General features: G+C 44.3%; 1 protein-coding gene across 1 annotated transcript in view; it reads right to left on the bottom strand.

Annotated features, from left to right (window-relative positions):
• Positions 1-11,002, bottom strand: part of RTEL1 (regulator of telomere elongation helicase 1) — a 52,429-nt gene extending 41,427 nt beyond the window's left edge. Inside the window, exons 1-12 of the mRNA XM_075720897.1 lie at positions 10,901-11,002; positions 9,376-9,574; positions 8,910-9,003; positions 7,883-7,964; positions 7,196-7,256; positions 6,886-6,961; positions 6,089-6,173; positions 4,852-4,917; positions 2,774-2,927; positions 2,399-2,437; positions 1,625-1,703; positions 814-911 (exon numbers count right to left, since the gene is read on the bottom strand). Coding sequence (XP_075577012.1) covers positions 814-911; positions 1,625-1,703; positions 2,399-2,437; positions 2,774-2,927; positions 4,852-4,917; positions 6,089-6,173; positions 6,886-6,961; positions 7,196-7,256; positions 7,883-7,964; positions 8,910-9,003; positions 9,376-9,574; positions 10,901-11,002 — 1,135 coding nt within the window. The remainder of the gene's footprint in view (positions 1-813; positions 912-1,624; positions 1,704-2,398; positions 2,438-2,773; positions 2,928-4,851; positions 4,918-6,088; positions 6,174-6,885; positions 6,962-7,195; positions 7,257-7,882; positions 7,965-8,909; positions 9,004-9,375; positions 9,575-10,900) is intronic.
• Positions 11,003-21,655: the final 10,653 nt, after the last annotated feature.

Below are 21,655 nucleotides of genomic sequence, written 5' to 3'. Positions count from 1 at the left end.
AAAAAACTTATGAAATACACTGAGGATGAGAATTTGACCGCAGAAATGATAAACAGATGCGCCTATTAAGTCAGAGTGCAAACAGCCTGAAAGGAGAAAGATGCTGGGGAAGAAAAAGGATAGATGTGTTCTCAAAGGATGCACTTGCAGAACTGACAGTCTGTATTTTAGTCTCCACGGAGCGGGCTTCCTCTCTTCAATGCTTTTACTGAAGAGTCTGCTAGTAAGAACTAAATAAATCATCATCTTAGCACATGTAAAAGTTGGAGATTTTTCTTTGCAGAAAGGCAAATTAAGAACAAAATGCTGGTAGATGGTAGAGCAGAAGCTGGCTACATCAAGAAAAAAAGAAAAAAGAAAAAAACCCCAAAGAAACCACATTACATGATTCCTGTTTTCATAACTCCATGACCAGGGAAGAAGTCAAGACACTAAAAGTACCATCAGCAAAATGTCAACAAGCTCTACCCCACAGTCCTTCTGGTTTTGGAGAGAAATAGTGTTGTGTGCAAAAATCCTCTACATATGGACGTGTATGTACACACACAAGTTGGTACATGCTCAGGTTTTGACACAAAGCAGTTGTTAGAACTAGTTCTGTAGCATGAGCAGACATAAAACGTGTTTCCCAGCAGAGGACCTCACAGCAAGTCTTAATAAAAAGACACGGGTCCTCAGTCAGGGTCAGATTTTAGCTTTTAAAAGCTTTACAATTTAAAGCTAAACAAGGAAGCCTTTCTCCTCCTTTCCCCGAACAATGCAAAGTTTCAATTACTTACATTACAGAGAAACAACCAACAAATTTACACTTACGGCCTGAAAGAAACTGTAAAATCTGCTCTAGCGACTCCAAGAGCGAGGATTTGGTCTGGAATGTTATTTGGGCCTCTGCAAACAGATCAAAGATGTAGCTGCAATTTACAAAGAAAAAGCACAAATGGGTAAACACTGTAAATAATCACATGGACACATTTACTGTTACTCTTGTATAACAACAACGATTTTACCACCTAGTACAAAACATGTCCTTGTCTCCATGAGAAAGAAAAATTTACAGGAATAAAACCAAGCATTTGGTTATAAAGACAGCAGACAATATTGACATGACAGAAAGCATACTGACCACATCCTTCATATTTTCCATGATTTCTCTACAACATACAGTATGTTTTAATTTAGAAACAGATTTGCGTGCAATTTCCATCTTTTTTTTTTTTTTACAATGTACAATATGCATTACTTTAGAAATAGCCTTGCAGAGCTCTGAGGTACCTCAAGCCAAACCACTGCAGCACGAGTGCCTCTGTTTAAATCATGACATCGAAATTGAAAGAAGCACCGTGGGGCGCTTCTTCTGGTTCAGAATGCCTGACAGGCATACACACAGCACAGGATTTTCCACCCTTGAAACACTTTAAAAGGGAGTTCCACCAGAAATAACGATTACTACAGAAAGGGGATTTAAGGAAAGCCAAAACCCTGAATAAATACTACTCCCAGAAACTAGAACAGTACTACCAATCCTAACAGCTGCTACCAACCCTAACAGCTGACCCAGTTTCACCTGGGTGTAGAATTTGCTGTACTTTTAATGTGTAAGCATATCAATGAGAAAAAAATTTACCTTCCCTCTTTGGTGACTCCACTGTCATTCAGTGGCAGCTCCACTGCATCAATAGCACTTTCTAGCTGAAGCAGAATTTCTTTAAGAGAACCAAGAGAGGAAAAAAAAAAAAAGTTACAGTTCACAGAAACTCACTTCTGGGACACGGCTAAGCCTCTTTTTCACATGTATTTTATTACAAAGGCTGTTACCAAAGACAGCAACCAAGCTGCTTGCTTGATTCTATAAATAAATCAAAGTGATCAAAACCAATTTCCTAGATATCATTTCTAAATATTTGTATTCAACTTTAAGAACTTCTATGCCCTCAATTCTTAGATAAAGCCTGTGATACTCTTAGAAAACACAGTTGTCAACTAGATGTTAAATTCTTCTCTACACATGGGGAAAGTTGTTCCTGGAAATGCTTTGGAAACATGAGACATCTCAAGCTCTTGCTATTAACTTTTTGTAGCAACATGTTCTTACAGCAGAACAATGAAACTAATAAATTGCCAGCACACCAACAAGATTAGAAAACAAGGGAACTTCTAGCAAAGGAAGCAATGCATTCATCTGCCAAATCTCTCAACTTCTTGGAAAAAAACCCGTAACTAAACTTTCCACAAAATTCTCTGGAAAAAAAAAAGAGACACAACTTAAACTTCCACAAATTTCTCAGTTATGTGAAATGTCTACAGAAATGCTATGTGAACCGATTTATAGTTGTTGACCTTCTGAAACTGTTTCAATGACAATTTTCAACTCAAACGCACAAAAAAAAATTAGCCTTACTCTTTATCTTTGCTATGTCTTCAAGTTCCATGTTCAGTCCTGTTGAAGAAAGGAAAGATTTCAAAGAGGATGTTTCATTTCTGTTTCATTCCTAGCTTCTTTATGCCTTTTCAGAAATTATGGATATGAAGGCTAGAACTGTGTATATGGAAAGACAACTTCTGTATTCCACTCACCGTTCTCTTTCATGACCCCTCATGTCACACCGATTTGGCCAAATCTTTTCATGTTTGTCTGGCAGCAATTACTAATTAATGATAATTTATCTATTAATGACAGTCAATTTTCCAGAAACAGTTAGGAAAAGTTATTTTCCTGTTCTTGCTAATGGCACCCTATAATCCCAGTGAAACTGGTTTGTGGTTCTCGACACACCTGAATTGGCCATCTCCATATTGAATTCAGCATTTATTTCATTCTGTTGAACTACTTTGGCTTGTTCTTCCAGTACGACATTTATAGCATCCATTGCCGAAGCCAAATCGTAGGGCGTCAAGTCAAAAGATGACGACTCCTCACACAGCTTCTCCTAAAATATGAAGGAATGGAAGCATTATTTGGACGGCTCAGGCCAGAGGACAATTTACAAACACTTGAAGACTCTGACTATTACTAGGCATCCTTTTTTCTGAAATGTAGAACAGATTTTGCCTCTTCCCATTATCAACATTCTACCGCTCCCATCTAATAGCAAATCACTGTCATCATTAAGATCCCTTTTGTTTTTAATAGGTGTCACATCCTCTGTGTTCTTACTGTGGCTGCTAACAGATTTTTCTTGACATCCTTTTGTTTCTCCTGCGCAGTCGCCAAATAGCTTGCTCTCTGCTGACAAATTGTCCGAGTAGCAAATTTTTTAGTTAGAGAATTGGTTTGTCCTTTGAAAGAGCTATTTCCTGGTCCCTCTCACACTCCTAGGAAATACTCGTATCCCTATATTCACTCAGATGAAGACATGGTCCTTGCCCCTCGTGATCTTACATTCAGAGATGAGCATATGGAGAAAAAAGGGAAGGGGGGCCATGAAAAAAAAAAAAAGAAGCAATAAAATTATATTATTCATATGTAAAATCTGGGCCAAAATCTATGCAGAACAAATATTTTTATAGAGAAGGAACTTTCTATTTAAAAAAAAGTAATGGTTTGAACACTCACCAAACTCCTAAGTTTGACAAAATTCTCTATGACCTTGAAAAATATGTCACATATTGTTTTGTCACCAATTTATCATTCACTAAAAGAAACATATTCCCTGAGGAATGGAAAGATATAGTAAGGACTAACCTACACAAAAATTTGACTGCAATAGCTATGAAGAAACAAGTTATAAAGAAAAAAAAAATGTTGAACTAGCTGCATGCGTAAACAACCTAATTGGAAAGAAGTCGATTTTGTTTCGGAGTAACTACTAAATTTCCACATATTAACCTGGAACAGACGGTACCATGGGAGAATTATTGCAAAACAAGTAGTTCTCAAATGGCTGTTCTGGTTAATTTCTGCATGCAAGCATCTATTAATATTTTTAAAAGACCACAAAGGGGAAAAAACCAAACCAACCCCAAAATCCCAACAACTATGACTAGATTTCCACCCATTTTGCAAGAGTAAAAAAATGTTCTGGTGAAAAGGGCACATACTGAACATAACTCTGCAATTCTCTCCAGTCAAACACAGCACACCCTCTGGTGGCCTGTTTTCTGAGAGAAGAACTGGCAATCAGAAAATAAACTTCTCAGCTGTTTAGCAGAAATCCCTCTGGGAGGTTGTTCGCATGGTAGAAAAAAGGGACATATTTCAAATGTTCCTTTGCATTTCATTATTTAGAATCATAGAATCCTAGAATCGTTCAGGTTGGAAAAGCCCTTTAAGATCATCCAGTCCAACCATTAACCTACACTACCAAGTCCACGCTAAACCAATCAAGGGTAGACCAGACTGAACCATGTCCCCAAGTGCCACCTCTGCCCATTTTTTGAACACTTCCAATTTCGGCAAAGGGCTGCAGTTTCAAGCTCAGAGGAAGATCTCATAATGCAGGACTTGTTTTTTCCCCTCTACAAGTGAAGAACTGGAAATATTTCAAGAGTCACATTTGCCGTCTACTGCACTTGGACAGCTGATGCAGCTGAGCTTCAAGAATGGATCTCTCATGATTTATTATACCTTGGAAGAGAACTGTCCAAACAAGGAAACAAGCCCCCTCATAAATTTGGAGATCCACCTTTCAGGAAGAAAGGATCATCTTGTAGAAAAATCACAGTAGCATCAAAGAACCGTTAATTAACCTACAATGCTTTAACTGCCACAGAAACAAGAAATATTCATGATAACAAACGTTAACCGCTGAAATAGCCGAGTACAGATTTCACAGACTGTGTGCAATAGGGCACGGGTCCGTTTTTCTCTTTGGATGAAGTTTGAAAAATGGCAACAGACCAGAAACAACTTACCACATTGTGAGCTTCATCAAGTATTACTACAGTCCCCTTCAGGTCTAAGTTGTGCGCTCTCCGGCTCTAAAGACAAAGAAGAGAACGAGGGAATGGACGAAAAGGTCACACAGAAATACAGAGAAATTGGCTCATCAGACAGATTTGGGGTTTTGGGTTTGTGGTTTTTTTTTTTTGAGGAAACAGCAAGTAATCACTGTGGCTACCTAATATATAAACCATGGAATCGTTTTCTCTTGAAATGAAGGTGATAAAATTCAACATGTAAAAGTTCATGGAGGTTACATCTTACATCGTAATAAAGAAAAAAAAAAAACAAACCAGTTGTACCATACTAAGATACACAAGTTTATCAGAATTAATTTCAGTCGCTATTTTTGCCGACAGGGACCTGGGAAGAGTGGGGTGCGAAGTAGGGGGATTTGCCTGGTTTTTACAAATTTATGCTCGTGTCGTCTTTGCAAGAAGTGGATGCTCTGAAAACACCCCCGACAGTACCAGATGACATAACTTCATTTCACAGTGCTTCTGGGCTTAAGGTGGTCAGAGTTTTTTTTATTTTATTTTTTCATTTCTTAAACATTTGGTCTTTTTGCCTTTTGTATTAGTGGAATGTAATCTGGCTTTTACTATAATTCATTAATTACTCCAAGTTGCATGAAGATGTCAGCAGATTTGTTTCCTCAACAGTTTTGAAAGGTTTCATTTTCTATCCATGAAATATGGACAACTTATTGCAACAGGTTTGGTTTTTGGGTTTGTTTGGTTTTGGTTTTTGTTTGTTTGTTTTATGAAGCCAGCAATTATTTCCAAGAGAGATGTCCAATCTCTATTGAAAAAGTTTCCTTATTCTAGAAATCATGTAGCTGGCTGCAGAAACAAAAATGTTTTAGAATGCATGCAAAAATACTGCATAGTATGTGACTGAAGATTTGTATTCAGGAGGTGAATATCAAACAACAAGGCCATCACATTCTGCAAAGCTAATTCTATAAAAATAGCAAGACCCAAACAAAAAAAAGAAAAAAGAAAATATTTCTTACCTGTGGGAAAGAAGAACTTCACAGAGAAAAACACAAAAAGGCATCCTCTGTGGTTCTGAATTTGAACTGGGTTTTGATTACTTTTGAAGTATACCACATAATACATTCACTTGCTATGCATCAGTTCTTCACTAGAAAGCCAATAGAAGATAAATAGAAGAGCAGTTGCATTTAAAAGCAAAGATATATGTTACCTTCGAGTCTAGTAAATAGTTGTAAGGCATAAAAATAATATCTGCTTGCTGCTTCAGGCTTCGAGAGAGATAATAAGGACAAGCTCTGTTTAAAAAAAAAAAAGTAGTAAAACGATAAAGTAATACTTGCAGAAATATTAAGAGTGCATTCGTGTACTATGTTTCACAATCTCAAGGGTTTCTAATCAACTTCTTAAGAAGTTGAAACTTGCATGTTTAATTCTAGGGCAAATGGTTAGCTCTATTCACACAACACAAGTAAAAAGAAGCATAGAAAATAATACCTAACTGTGCAGCTCAACAAAACAAAGAAAAAAGAAATTAAAGGAGAAAGAGTGGCATTCATTACTGCATTATCATTTCACCCCTTAGGCTAGAAGTAAAAGCGGCACTAGACTATTTTATCTCAACAAAACAGTCATCTTCATCCTCTTAGATCTGAAACAAAACTGCAATATCATTTGTCATGTCAGATGATATTGGCAGCCTCCGCCCAAGCGGGAAATAAAACATTGGTGAACCTGACTCAGATCCGATTCAGTCTTTACACAAGTAAGGATTGAAATAAATTGCTGTACGATCAAAACTGCAGTAACAGAAGTTAAGGCCTTAGTGCACACATGATTTTGTTGGAAGCTGTCTCTGCAACATATTTAGCCACTCCACTTTGCTGTCATCATTGTTCTGCTACTTTAGTGTATGCCAAGTTCATACCAAGGGATTAATAAAAATGAGCAGTGAAAATAGTGGAAACTTTTCTCAAGTAAGGGGGAGGAAGGTCAGAGGGGATCATTCACCTGTGCTTGCTTCCATTTTTAACCAAGTCTTCGATATCCATGATTGATTCAATCAGTTCTTTCTCTGTACTCTTCTCTGTGAAAAATTACATTACAACCACAAGCTTAGGTAAAGGTATCACGCAAAGATTTGTTGTTAACCCTCATCATCACGCTCATCCACTTCCTAACTTTTCACTCTTGAAAGACATTAACACAGAGCAACACACACACAGAGGCAGATTCTGCCAACTCTTCCAAACTTCTCTATCTGCCTAGCAAATCTCTCCCTCTCCAAAAACCAGGGCTTTACTTCCACAGCCAAACTCACCTTCCACATTGTTATAGAAATGACAAGCACGAGCCATCACTTTCATTCGGCACATGTAGATCTGTAAAATATACTATATTTTAGGCAAGAGCGGCACAGTTTGTCAAGCACTGAAAAGCATGTTAAGGGGTGAAAGAGCTATTCGATTTCTGTAACAGCAGCTAATGAATAAGTGCTAATCACAGTTCTTCAGTTTTAAAATCATGTGTCCCTCTGTCCACCTTAAAAGTTAGGCTCTCTTATGCAGCACTGAACACTCAGATGCTCAGAGGAAATGTTGTTATATTTTGCCACTAATACTTTTCAAAACAGTAATCTTTGATATTACTTGTAAAAATAGCAGGTAAATCAATCACTGAAGCACTATTTTGAAATTATTGTTGCTCTTGAAAAACACTTAAATGGCAGATCACAAAATAAACTGCAAACTATTAACTCACATGTTCTACACAATGACATCCTTCTCTGGATGGAAAATGCTACCAGAGACTCAGAATTAAATTTTGCACTTACAAAACTAGAAACGAAAAGCTCCTCAAAACTTATAGAAACTTGAATTTAGAACTACTATCTTGGCCTACAGCCTCCAGTAGCTAAACAATGTCAGAGTTAAGAATTTCACACCATACACCAAAACAAAAAACCTCCAGGTTCTCACTGTGCATGCTTTCAAGGCTCTGTTCTCACCTGCATGTGGTTGCTCTCCTGTCGCTTCACTTCAGGATTGATGCAAAGCTGCTCTCTGGAACCCAAAACGCATATCTTTGGCCTGTTCAAACAGAATATACAAAACCAATGTTAAAAATAAGGCAAGAAGAATGCAGTCGTACGTGCCTATGTTGGGTATAATATATCAAAAGCAAAAAGTTCAGGAGAAATAGATGAGCCCAAAATAAGGGTCACAATCAGAAACACTAAGTTTGCGTGTAACAGCTACACATGTTATTTGACTTTATGGGACGGCATTTCTCCTGGTAGCAGTGGGTGGTAATAAGCAGCAGTTCACAGCAGGAGGCAAAGAGTAGCAGCTTACATCATCCACTATAAAATCTGGGTTCTGTTATGACAGTTCAGCCAAATAAGCTGGGGCCTGTCATTTATTACAAGCTATTCCAGAGCTGGCTGTGATTTTTAGAGTCAGGTTATGACAAGAACTAATGCACTACAAACATTCGCTTTTTTTGCTTATGACAAGGCTGTATCTTTACAAGAAACACATAAACAAATGATTACTGCCTGTCCAAAGAGCTCAGTCAGCACACTGGCGTGTCAACAGCTGGAAACTGTGACAGATGTTGGTACAGCAAAACCACAAAGTTCTTCATAGATTTACATCAGCCTGAGCAATTTAATTTTGTAATGGCTTCCCGCTGCCTTAAAGAAATGCCCCAGAAGGAAAAAAAAAAGGAAAAAAAGGAAAAAAAAAGGGGGATTTTAGAAGCAAGCATGTGAAGTAAAGAACCAAAACCAGACTAAATTCAGGAAATTCTATGATTGAAGGAGATAAGAGAAGCACTGAAGTATAAAAAAAAAAAAACAAACCCAAACCCAACAACAAAGAAATCCAGGTTCTATACATGCAGATTAAGAGAACTACATTTCAGTGGATATCAGTTTTTCATATATTCACCCACATAAATTCAAACAATAACTAAACCAGATGGGTTTATCCACCTTTTCTTTAAATAGGAACATTATCCTAAATCATATTTACCTGTAGACTGTGTTCTTTAATTCGTTAATGACCTGTGTCAGTTGTGAATGAGTTCTGGAAGCATAAATTATTTTGGGAACGTCAGTGTAATAAGCTGCCAAATAGAGGAGAAAAAAAAAGCAGAAAAACATTATTACCATGGAAAGAAGAACTAGAGATATTATTAGTCTCCTTTCCCAGCTGGTACTATGGTAACAGTTTGCCTTGTAGAGACAGCAAGAAATTGTGTCATCTACTACTCGCACACACACAAAATGAGCTAAACCAGTTTCTAATGTTCTAAGAAAACATAAAAAAAAAGTAAAACACCTTTAAAATCTATAAAAAGGTGTGAAACTGCTTCAGCTACTAAACAATGGCTCTGTGACTTCTGTAACTACATATTTATTACAAAAGACAGATACAAGCACGCATTCGTTAACATTCCCATATCGTCCCTGCTGAACATAAGAATCACAGTCCTTACTTGGGATATCAGCATCTGTGGCAGCATTGCCCCAGGATGACATGGGTCTCTCGGGAAAGAGTTCCACTCCATTCATACGCTGCGCAATTTTGCGGGCTGAGATAGTATCCTTGAAGTGTTCCCGCCAAGCCAGAGTGGAACACAGCAGGCAGAGGGTCTTTCCTGTGCCTGTAGGGCTCTCCAAAATGCCGTTTACCTTCTTTATTGAAAAGAAATAAAATAAAAAGGGGAAAAATGAGCTATTTGGAGATTCAGCTAGACCAGGTCTTTGTGCAGTACTGCATTTCCTCCATAAAAAAACCAATCGTTACCTGGTAAACTATACCACAAGACAGAAACACACACATAGCCCACGTAAGGTTGTTATAAATGCACGACCTGCAAGACCCTCTAATCAACTCAGTGAGGCTCAGTCTAAAACCAAGAGCCAGATATTATCCTTCATTTAGCAGCGGAATTCTCCACTCTTGGAGCAACTAGAATGCATCACATTTCAGCATAAAATACATGTAAATATTAGAAGTTATTGGAAAAAAAAACCCAAAACCAGAAAGTGACCCTTAGATTACAGACTGCCAGTTTCCTTTAGAATTAAGACTATATAGAATCATAGAATGCTTTGGGTTGGAAGGGACCTTGAGAGATCATCGAGCCCAACCCCCCTGCAGTGAGCAGGGATTGAACCTGTGAACTTGGCGTTACTAGCACCATGCTCTAACCAACTGAGCTAACCCGGCTGGTCCCACATCACAGCGTAGGCAGAAAATTTTCCAAGCACTTTTAAACACTTAGTCCTACTGCTTGTTATAATTTTCAAGTGCATAAAAATACTACAAGTTGTAGAAAAACTAGCAGCTGAGCTTGTGCTGCCATGACAACTCGCGCTTGATTATACTGAAAGGATTTCTATATAGAATAGGCTTACAACGCTTTTACTTTAAAACGAGGAGGCCCCAAGCAGGTCCCAAGCCACCGCCCGAGACACGGAGGAACGCCGACGTGGGAAGCCAAAGCTTCCACAGTGAGCTTGTTTGGTGTCTCAGAAGAACAGGGACCACGGAGATCTGTTAACTCCAGAACAAAGATAACTATTGCAAAAAAAACCCCAAACCCCAAAAACATTTTCTTATTTGACGTTTATTCAGTAAGATTATCCTATTATAGATAAAATGATGAATTACACTAATAGTCCAAGGACTAACGATACAAAACCAAACCCCAGATATCCCAGGACAGACTGCATGAACACACAGATACCTGCTCAGCTTTTCCTTTTCCCAAGTTAGGCAGAAACATCCTATCTACACCTTTACTGACCGCCACTTGCGCACTTCTGGGTTTTTAATAACTATATAGTAAAATAAAAATACAAGTAAAAGAAGGTCAGAGAAGATGTGGAAAAGGCGGGATATGGACAACAAAAAGTAAACCGTAACAACTTCTTTTTAGAGAAGCCTTTTTTTCTTTTTTTGCAGTTAGAAATGAAACGCGGTTAGTAAACGAGCCGAACGCAAAGGGAACTCACCTTCTGCAGACACTCGAGCACCTTGGCCATGTAGGCTTCCTGGCACTCGTAGGGCTGGAAGGGGAAATCCACCGTGATGCCGTTCAGCGTTACCTTGGGCATCTTTCCCCTCAAGCACCTGCAACGGAGCGCAGGCCCGTGACTCCAGGGCCGCCGGGGAGGGGGCTGGGCCCCCGGCGCCCCGTCGAGCGACGAACCGGAATGGGGGCAGGCCCACTTGCACCACGAAATGCCGAGAGGCCCGGCTTTTCGCCTCATATATCGCGACGGGGCGTTACCGGCGGACCCGCACCGCGGGAGGCTCACGGGCACTCGGGGCCCGGCCCGTGGCCCAGGACCTCCCGCCCGCTCCGGTGCGGCCCGGCCGGCGTCCCAGGGCCCCTCCGCCCGCTCCGGCCCGCGCCCCCGGGCTCCTCCGCCCGCTCCGCCCGCTCCGCCCGGCGCCCCCGGGACCCTCCGCCCGCTCCGCCCGGCGCCCCCGGGCCCCTCCGCCCGCTCCGGCCCGCGCCCCCGGGCTCCTCCGCCCGCTCCGCCCGGCGCCCCCGGGACCCTCCGCCCGCTCCGCCCGGCGCCCCCGGGACCCTCCGCCCGCTCCGCCCGGCGCCCCCGGGCCCCTCCGCCCGCTCCGGCCCGCGTCCCCGGGACCCCCGGCCCGGCCCAGCGGCCGCCCCTCACCTCCCCCTCCGCCGTTCGGAATCCCCGCGCCTGGATCACGTGCCCCCGCCTCTCACGCTCATGCGTGACTTCCGGCGGGAGCTCTCGCGAGAGCTGCGGCCGTTGCCCAGGGAACGGGGCGAGCAGGCGGCTGCGGGGCGGCCGGGGCGCCTGGGCCTGGGCCTGGGCCTGGGCCTGGGGCGGGGGCGGGGGCGGGGGCCGGGGCCGGAGGGGAGGGGACGGGACCCAGCCCGCCTGGGTGGCGGGGAGCGGGTCTGGTGCCGCCTCCCCCGAGCTGCTGTGGAGGCCCGAGGGGCTTCGGGCAGGTGGGATTTGGGCCCTGCCGGGCCTGGAGGGAAGCGGGACCCGGGCCTGGGGAGAGGCCCGCCCGCGCCGTCAGACGCTGGGTGGTTCAGCTGGAGGGCCCCTCAGCCGCTTCCCCCGCTGTGCCCGGGGCGGAGGCCACGGTTTGGCCCCGAGGAGGCAGAAGATCCGCTGTTTGGTTGCTAAAAGGAGCAAACCAGCTGCATCTCTAAAGCGCCTCAGCCCCGTTTGGTTCCCCCAGAGCGTGTGAGTGCTCCCGGGGCAAGGGACTGGCGTTTCTCCCCTTCTCTTCCATTGACAACCCAGGGGAGCTGTGTGATAAGCGATGCCCTTGCCCACAATTTCTCACCAGCACGCAGTTCTGCTTTATGCTGGGTGTCTGCCACCCTTCAGTGGTAGTGCATATAGGAGAAGGCAGTATATTACAGGATTCTTTGTTGAAACTCTCAGCATTTAAGATACAAAGGTTTCTGTGTCATTATGTTGAGCCTTGAAGCTTCTGCATTAAGAGCAGTAATGAATTCTGAGGGGTAGCTTTTGTTAGGAGTGAGTGTGCTGCTCCTTTGTTCCCTGCTTTGCTTCAGCATGGTTCCCCGTCAGCGTATCCATGGACATGGCCGTGGCTGCGTCGGCATTTCAGTTGCTCAGCCTGAGGGCTGGTTCCACATGTGTGCGATTGTAGTGAACTCTCAGTTGCTCTGGATTGACGGATTACTCGCTTTGTAAGACTAGCAAACCATGCAAGTGTTTGAATAAATGCATAGGCATGGTTTACCTGGATCCCCAAATTTTGCAAAACTGCATTTTATGCAGTTATGTGAGGAAGACGGTAGGAGGAAAACATTTTACACGCATCTCTCTGTACTTTATTGCTGCATCTCACGCTGTTAGGCGGTTACTGTGTAGATGCAGAACAGGATGTGGCTTGTGTTATTGTAACTTTAAAATGCCTTTATTCCTAGCAAGCTGCACAGCTTGTTTGTATGTAGAAGTGTTATAATATTTAAAGAAAAATAAGTATTAAAAGGAACAGACCTTAAACTTGAGTATATTATGTAATCTGTTCTCTTCTCATACTTCTGGCATGTTCTGTGTCTTCTGAGTGTTCTGTTAGGGGAACTTACGGGTGTTGCTGTTTGTTGCCAGCCTTTAAACTTCTTGAGCTGAACTTGCCTGGATTGTAAACTGTCTTTAATTGTAGCGGATGGGCTAGAGAGCATTGATTTATGCCTTCAGATCTTCACAGCGCGCCGCACAAAATGTAACAACCGATTTTGTTCGTGTTTCTGACTGGGTGAACTCTTGAATGTGATACCAGTTATGCAAAATGAAGCTGCAGAAGAAATGACTTTGCAAAGATTGTAAAATGAGAGTGCGGGATAAGGTATTTATAATGGAGAATAAAGGTTTAAAACTCATCATAAATATACGGAATACTGCATCGTTATTATTTCCTGTAAATATATCTTTCCTACATTGAAGAATAATATCAATAGCGTATCAAATCAGCTTATTTTAACTGTTATCTAAGTAACATTGATTGAAGCAGTGCTACCTTCCGAGAGGGAAGAGCTGGAGGGTTGCCAAACCCAAAAAGGAGTGTGAGTCAGCAGATGCGCGGTGTCCAGGGGCAAGCATGAGTCAGCACCGGCTGAGCGTTCTTTATCCTCTTGGAAGGTTGTTCCTCTGCACCATTTACCTTACTTGACCAAGGCTGCAGTGCCAGCGTTGGCAAGCCTGCCTTCAGCATTGCTATGCCAGCTTCTTCTAAAAACTGAGAACAGAGAAAACCCAATTTTTAAAGTTTAAAGAGAAAAACTTATTTCTTGTTCAGGTTGCAAAAGAAATGTGAAGGTTTACTGCAGCTGCAGCATCTGTTTATGTCAGGATACAGACTTGATAAAGGCAGGCATGGGTCTTACACCTGGATTATTGTTGTGGTGTTTGGGTCCCTAGGATAAAACCCGAGTTCTTATAAGGTGAGAGACTGAAGAGGGAGAAGAGGAGAGGTTTAAAAAATTTGTCAGAGCGGCACAGAGGATTACATGAAAGGCCAGTCCCTACGCCCTTAACGGCCTCTATGTGCCAACCTGGACAGCAGGAACCAGGGCGTCTCCTCTGCTCGCTCGTTAGTGGATAGTGAAGGTCTTGGATGAACTATTTTTCATTTGAAATGGTGCCTTCAAGGAAAAAAAACGTACAAAAGAAAAACCTTGGAAAAGATGAACCTTAAACTCTGTGGGGAAGTGGGGGTGTGAGTGGCTGAACCGAACTGCAGAGAACCCGGCAAGTAGAACGCTTGTGTGGTGCAGAAATACAAAGTGAATTATCGTCATTTTTGTTCGCAGGCCGCCTAGGCAGGATGTCTCTTCCCAGACAAGCAAGAACCTTGAGGAATGGGACAAAAGAGTTGGAAGAGCTGCAGTGACCGGCTGTGAAACTCCTGCCGTTTGCATGAAGGTTATTTTTCCCTTTTCAGATAGGAGAGGATTAAGTTGCTGTTTGTTGCCTTTCTGGGATGTGATGATGCAACAGTCTAAAACTTTTGTTTCACCACAAAATTATCTGATTCCTTTGAATCCTGATAATCCAGAGCCTTTCTGTCCCTTTGCTCTTGGGAAATAATAAAATAGCTTTCCACTTTGACCCTCCAATTTTAATCACATTCATCCCGTTATTAGGAAGGTGAGTAAATACTCGTTTTACACATGAAGAAATTGAAGCAGGTGGGATTAGTGAGTTGGTGGAGGCCAGAAGGGAACTGCTAGAGCAGAGTTCACAGCTTCACGTGTTCAACATTTGCTGCTCTTTTTACCATTTGTAGTTGCTCAGTCATCTAGCTTGGCACCGCTAACTTCATGTACGCGCAATACCCGTTGTAGCTGAGCAGACCCTAGGGTGACCTGAATTCCCAGCTTCCTTTACACCTCTACATGACTGAATTAGTGCAATAATTCTTCTTCCTGATCCAGATCCTTTGTACAACTTGGCCTCATTTCTCAAGTGCATGTGGCAGATACTAAAGAGGAAACATCAGAATAACCCTCTTGTTTCTCTTGCCTTTGGGGAAACATTTTCCCGAGTCAGTGCTGATATTGCTGTCACTGGTTTCTCTCCCTCGATTCTTTTTCTCCTTTCTCTTGTATTATTTTACAGTTTCAGGGGGTTGACTTCTGCCCTATGTGGAATTTCTATTATTATTTCTTGCCAACTAAGGCAGCTTCTCCCAGCTTGAGACTGCAAATGGTACTGGAAGGTCTCACACTAATGCTATGGCCTGGGTACCAGGTGTTAGAGCCTCCCATATCGCAGCCCATGCTCTTCCTTTTAGACCAGATGATTTTCATCTTTCAGTGTTATTTCACTAGTCAGTAGATAAAATTGTTCCCCAAATATTTCTTGCTGCAAGCCGTGCTTCTGCCAGGCTTGCAGCCACAAATAGCAACATCAAGTGTGCCGAGCCCGTGATCCTTTTGGTAACAACCACAGCTTACAAATGAACAGCCCTAGGTGAGCGTTCCCCGTAATGAAACGTGAGGATTGTCCCAGGTCCCTGCTTTTGGGATGTGTTGAAGAGAGAATCTTTTTGGTCAGATTGGGAATTTTTTTTTTTTTTTTTTCCTTCAAAGGACACTTCAGTGCTTCAAAACCAACAGAAGAGCTGCCGTTAGCAGTTTGCACAGAGATGCTGCTGTAGACTTGCATTTTTTCAGCATTGTTGAAAGCATGAGTTATTGGAAGAAGCCCTTCCTGTGTTGAAAGACATCTAGGAATATTTAGGTGTTAAAAAATGTTGAAAACATTTGTAATAAAGAAGTGAGAGAAGTGCATGCTACAAAACCGACTTCTTTGCTGGTTCTCTATGAAAATTTATTGTTTCCTGATAGTCTGCCTGGTCAGACGTCATGTGTGATGAAGGCACAGGACACATTAACCAGACAGTCACTGATTTTCCCTAATCCCCATCTTGAAAAAAATATCCAGTGCCTTCAGATGCTCTCTCGTGAATTATCAGGGAGAACTTGAAAAGATAGTTACATGTAAAATAAGGAAGAAATATATCCCAGTGTTACAGATGGATCCAGAATTAATTGTATTAACATTATTTATATGACAGGTTATGTAGAAAGTGTGAGCAATATTGGACCTATGGTGTATGATGTGTGGCATAGCCACACAAATCCAGTTTGCTCACCATTTCTCATACAGTGTATTCCATGGGCCGCATGCCATGGCACCTTGGAAGCATTCTGTACCTTTTTCTAAATAAAAGGAATAAAATGCATGTGATTTATACCCAGAAGCTCCAGAATATCACAAGAGGTAGACAGACCCTCTCAGGTCTGGTAGGTAAGTGAAAGCCGGAGCTCATCCTGAATAGAGGGGGGAAATTATTCCAGCATTCAGGTCCTTGGGATAGCTGCCTCCATCTGTTAATGGGGATTGTGTTTTTGAAACGGATGCAATTCAGCCTGCTGCCTTCAAGATAACCTATGAAGTCTTAGAGATTCAACCCAAGGAGAAAGTAGAGAGAGCTGCAACTACAAAACAAGCCTTGGACAGAACAGGGAGCAGTTAATGGTAATAAAAAAGCTCCTGTTCCAAACGCGCACTGAAAATTTGTGGATAGTGTTAATATTACTCTGAATTGTACTTATTTTCTAGAATATCTGTTTTTTCTTTTTACATACAGTGTTGAGGGAATGGGACACTTGGAGACTGGGGGGGGGAAAGGGAATTCTCTGTCTTTTTAACTGAATTTAGTAGGCACTGCCTGTGGCTTCTGCCCCTGGCCAAGCCAGAGCGCCGGCAGCTACTCGAGCAACCTGTAGTTCCCTGCAGCTGCTGGAATTGTTTGGGAGTGCCTGCATTGCAGCGTGCTGGGGGATTTGGGGTGTTTTCAACCAGAGGGGATCAGCCGGCAGGATAACGTGTGCCGTGAGAGGGCCAGGGGCTGGGAGGGTCGCACGGGACCGCAACCGCTGGCCCCGAGGTGGGGTTTGTGCAGCCGTGGCCGGATGGGTGCTCTGGCAATAGGGACCGGGGAGGGTTCCCTGGTCCCAGATGTGTGTGCGATACTCTGAAAGCACAGCTGTGTTGGCCCCTAGCAACAGCCACAGATGGAAATGATAGAAATTATAGAAAACAGAACAGAAAAGGAAAAGAGGTCCTGGTGCCTTGGAGGCGGGGGCAAGAAACCCGGAGAAGTCCCACTGAATGCAGAAGGCTCCATTCTGCTCTTCCTCCTCTACTTTTACGGCAGTTTCCCTCCCAAGCTGCAGCTCCTTTGTGCCCCAGCGCTGGTGCAAAAAAAACCCCATGCCTAAATGCCAAGCCTGCCTGGGATCCCTCCTGCCTTCGCTGTTTACCTAAAACTGCTGCAAGGTTTGGGTTTTACACCCCAGCCTAGCTAAGCCGGACCCCAGGCCTGGCGCTGCAGGTGGGCACCGCCTTGGAATAGCTGGTTTAAAAAAAAAAAAAAAAAAAAAAAAAAAATCAGTGAATTTGCTTATTTCTGCTTTCAGCAAGGGAAAAAGCAGGTTAGCCCATCTAGAGCAGATAAGAAAGGGAGGAAGAGGAGGAATTGTCATCTTTTGCCAGAGCCCGGCTGGGTGTGTCTCCTCGCCCCCCCCCGCAGCGGGTCTGTGTTTCTGGCAGGCAGTCTTGTCTGGGAGGGACCGGGCGTCAAAGCCACCCAGGAAAGGAGGCCTGATACGCTAATTAATATTCTGAACTAGTGACCCTTCTTTTTCTTTCCACCCCTTCCCTTTCTCTGGGCTCTCCAGCCTCTCCCCGCCGCGGATGGCTGCAGCCCCCTCCAGCTGAGCCAGTCCTCCCTCCCCGCAGCATTGCAGCACCTCCGCAGCTCCCTGCGCTCCTGCAGCACCCGCTCCGCGCCCGCCGCAGCAGCATGGCCAGCACCGTCTCAGGTAGGACAGACATCTTTTGGGGGGGATTGTCATCAACCCGCTTATAGAAACATCGGGTTTCAGGGGGGTTTTTGTCATTATTCTGAGGGTTTGGGTTTTTTTTTTTTTTTTCTTGTGCGTTTCGGGGGATTTCTCTGATGAGGAGGCAGCTGGTATGGCAGCATTGTTCCCCTTCCTCCCCCATACACACACGCACCCCTCTGATGCGAGAGAGCAGGTGGGCTTTTTATTTTAATATGAATACACATGTGGTAAACTTGCCAATTTAAAATATCGCTACCGTTACATTGTGCCGTAAGAAGATGCTGCCGCATGCCAATTATTATTTTTGTAATGTGATACGGCTTTTTTTTTTTTTTCCCCTAAGAAAAACATGCACGCTGTGCAGCTGGATGCAGAGAAATCAGTAATTACATTTTGTTTTGTGAAGATCATGTATTGCCTAAACGGGTAATGGAAAGAAAGACACAGGCAAGAGACTGACACTAATGCCCTAGAAAATCCCCCAAACCCAACCAAAATAACCTAGATGCGTTTCTGTGTACTCTCAGGGCTTCCCGTCCCTAGATTTCTTCCAGAGCTCACATTTCTTCGTTAGAAGATGCTACAGGGGAGCGGTCCTCTGATGGCGTTGGGTGAAATCAAATGCTGCAAGGGAAGCCCTTCCTCCCTCCTGCAGCAATAACAGGAATCACAGCGCGGCCGCCCAGGAGCCTGGCGCCGGGGTCGGGTTTGGCTGCAGGATGGCAGGCTGCCCTGCGGATGTTGTGCTTCTCCGGTCCAGACGTTTCCTGAAGATGGGTCTTGTCCCTTTTTAACTGGGGAGGAGGGGTTCAAATGGCTGAAACTGGGAACGTGGGTGAAGGAGAAGAAAAGCCTGAAATGGTACAATGAACGGTGGGTGGGTTTAGAGGGTGTTTTTCTTTAAAAAAACCCAAGTTTTCCCTTGAAATGGCTCTGAATTCTGCAGTGCATGAAGAGGGGCTTGGGCGGGGGAAGCGAAATCCTGGAGGGCTGGGATGCAGGGCTGAACAGCACCAGCAGACAAAAAGGACAAGCAGGCAGTGCTTTGTGCCCCCCCGGCAGGGAAGCAGCTAGAAGGAGACCAGGCAACACTTCTTGCGTCTTTCACTGGCCTTTGCCCGTGTCTCCTGCTGTGCATTTTCCATTCCTTTCTCCTTGTAAAAGACCAGTAGATGCAGGAGAGAGAAGGACGGAGAGACGGGGCGGGAGGGGTGGGGTGTGTAAGGGTGCAGCTGATCCCAAGTGGGCTTTGCATGCAATTAAAGATGGGAAAGCGTTGAAAAAATGTGTCTCTGATAGCAATTCTCCAGCTATTGTACATATTTCTGCGAGTATCCCTGTCTCAATGAACGTGTGTGCCAGCGCACGCTCAGGAGGTCCCACCCATCTGCCTTCCTCTCCTACAGAACAGGATTGGACCTTGTTTGCAGAGCGAGGGTGGGAGGGACGGCTCAGGCTTACCAGCCATCTAAGCCAAGGTTGCATCGAACTTGAGGTGGACGAGGTGGCGGATGAAACGCGCGTAGGCATAACGTGCATTTTCCGTTTGGTGCATTCGCACCCTCCCGACCCACCACATGCCGATGGCATAGTTCATCTTCCCGAAGATGCAGTTTTACTGTAAAGGAGACTTAGGATCATGAAGAAGCGTGTGCTTCAGGGAAACCGCGCTTCCTTGTGGCTCAGATCAAGTAGACGAACAATTTCAAGGAGTAGGAAGTCATGGGGAGGCAGTGGTGTAGCAGGAGGAAAGAGAATAGGGCAATGTTTGCCAAGGAAGGGAGCGGGGCTGAGCCTCGCCCACCTGCCTCCGCAGGGAACAGCTCCCCATCGCCTATAGCACTTACAGCAGGAATGGAGAGAAGCCTGGAACGGCAGGAGAAAAAGGCAAGCAAATCCTTAAATTAAGGAAAAAGTCCTGTTTGCTGCTTGCTGTATTTTCTTTAATCTGCAGCAAAACCAAATCCGTGCTGAAGGGAGCGCAGCAGTAATTGTCTGCAGCTGATGCCCGGGGGCTTATCCCCCTTGGGAAGATTTTCTTGGGTTTGTTTAAACACACAAACAAATCCCTGGGATGAAAAGGAACCGGGCTTGCTTCCCTCAGCCCAGCAGTCACCTCTTTTTTCCCCCGCCACCTCAGGCGTTTTCTGCTGGCCGCGGTGGCTGGTTTTGGTGCTGGAGCAGAGGACGCAGCGGCACATGCTCAGTGCGGGCTCAGCTGCGGTGCTGGCCGCGCCGCCGGGCAGAGCTTGCAGGGGCAGAGCCCTCGCGCCTCCTCCCCACAGCATCTGCCCCAAGCTTTGTGCGTTTGTACACCGCAGAAGGGGTGTCTGGCTGGACTCTGCAGGACTTTATGGCTTTCCCCACCATTTGTAGGCGGAGGGGTCGAATAAAGAGACACGAGATTATGAAATGATGCGGTAAGGTGACAGCCTCGTGGGCTTTGCTCTGACATTAGCGTGTCTGAGAAGGTGGAGCCAAGGGGAAACACCGGTTTGTCATTCCTGGCCTCACGACTGGGCATGGTAAATGTGCCTTGATAGATCCCGAGATTTTCTCCTCCTACATTGAAATGTGAGACTCACGTGACTTTACCTATGGCTGGGCTATCCCCTTAATCCCTTTCTGTATTGGTGGACCCCATATGGTATTGCCCTGTCCTACACTTCCACTGCTCACGCTGGAGAGCCGCAGGCCCTTCAGTCAACCTCCCCATCTCTCTCCGTTCTCAAGAAATCACTATTTTCATTCTCTTCAGGCGTTGATAGAGTGTGTATGGTCTTAGAAATTTATGGTACTTTTACTGGGACTTCAGTTTTACGAGCCAAGAGAATCTATTTATTTTCTTTTTACCACCGTATCCAAACAAGGGATCTAACTCCTTGGAAAACGTTTGTTCTTTCTAAAATATAAATCATATCTTCTTTGATGGTACCATGTAGAGTCTGTGAGGATCCCTCAGATATCTCAAGAAAGGGCTTTGCTGGAGCCTGTCGGTGCTGGTTCAGATCTGGTGAAGGTGTTGTTTTATCAGATGAACACGTTCTCCTTCTGCAGAGGAAAAGCTGAGATTTAGTGGTCTGGTGTGGCAACTGGAAGGCTGCAGAGCAGACCTTTGTGACAGCAGGATGGATTGCAGCCTCAGGCTTTCTTATGGTGAACGGGGCTGATGGTTCTTGATGATAATGCTTGGAGGGACCTGAAGCTCACTAAAACTTCAGTACCCCTAAATTAACTGGGAACAACATGCCTGCCTAATCCCCCCCAGTTGCCCTACTGACATGGGCTTTATTCTTCCAGCTGTACACCTACATTCAAAAACCAGATGTCTCCTACCCAGAGGGGAGTTAAACTGATGGTCAGATCTCTGGCTGTGATTTAGAAATACAAAAGAGCTAGAGAGCAACCAAAGATCATGTGCGTGTGCTGTAGCACTTTGGCACATCCCAACTGGTGAAGAGCTGCTCAGCGTATTTCCCAACAGTCCTTTTATTCTTTCAAGGTACCTCTACATGTTTAGCGCTGTACTAGAGAATCTTATGTTTTCTGAATGTATTTATACACATAATATCCCTGTATAACGTGTGAGTACGATAATCCTCGGTTAATGCAAAGGAAACCAAGATCCCAAGAGACCAAGTGACCGTGGTCACACGGCATGTCCATACCTGGCACATCATGGCATTGGACTCCTGTCTTTGACCATCCCCAGCTCCTTTGTAGCTCTTTGTCTCTTCCAAACCTGACCGTCTGAACCTAGGTTTGCCCCAACTGCACAGACACTCTGGGACAGCTGCCTCCATTTGGCTCCTTCATCTGCTTT

This window comes from Pelecanus crispus, chromosome 14, assembly GCF_030463565.1.
Source record: "Pelecanus crispus isolate bPelCri1 chromosome 14, bPelCri1.pri, whole genome shotgun sequence".
In the NCBI taxonomy this organism is placed as follows: domain Eukaryota; kingdom Metazoa; phylum Chordata; class Aves; order Pelecaniformes; family Pelecanidae; genus Pelecanus; species Pelecanus crispus.
This window is presented reverse-complemented; position numbering and strand designations above follow the sequence as displayed.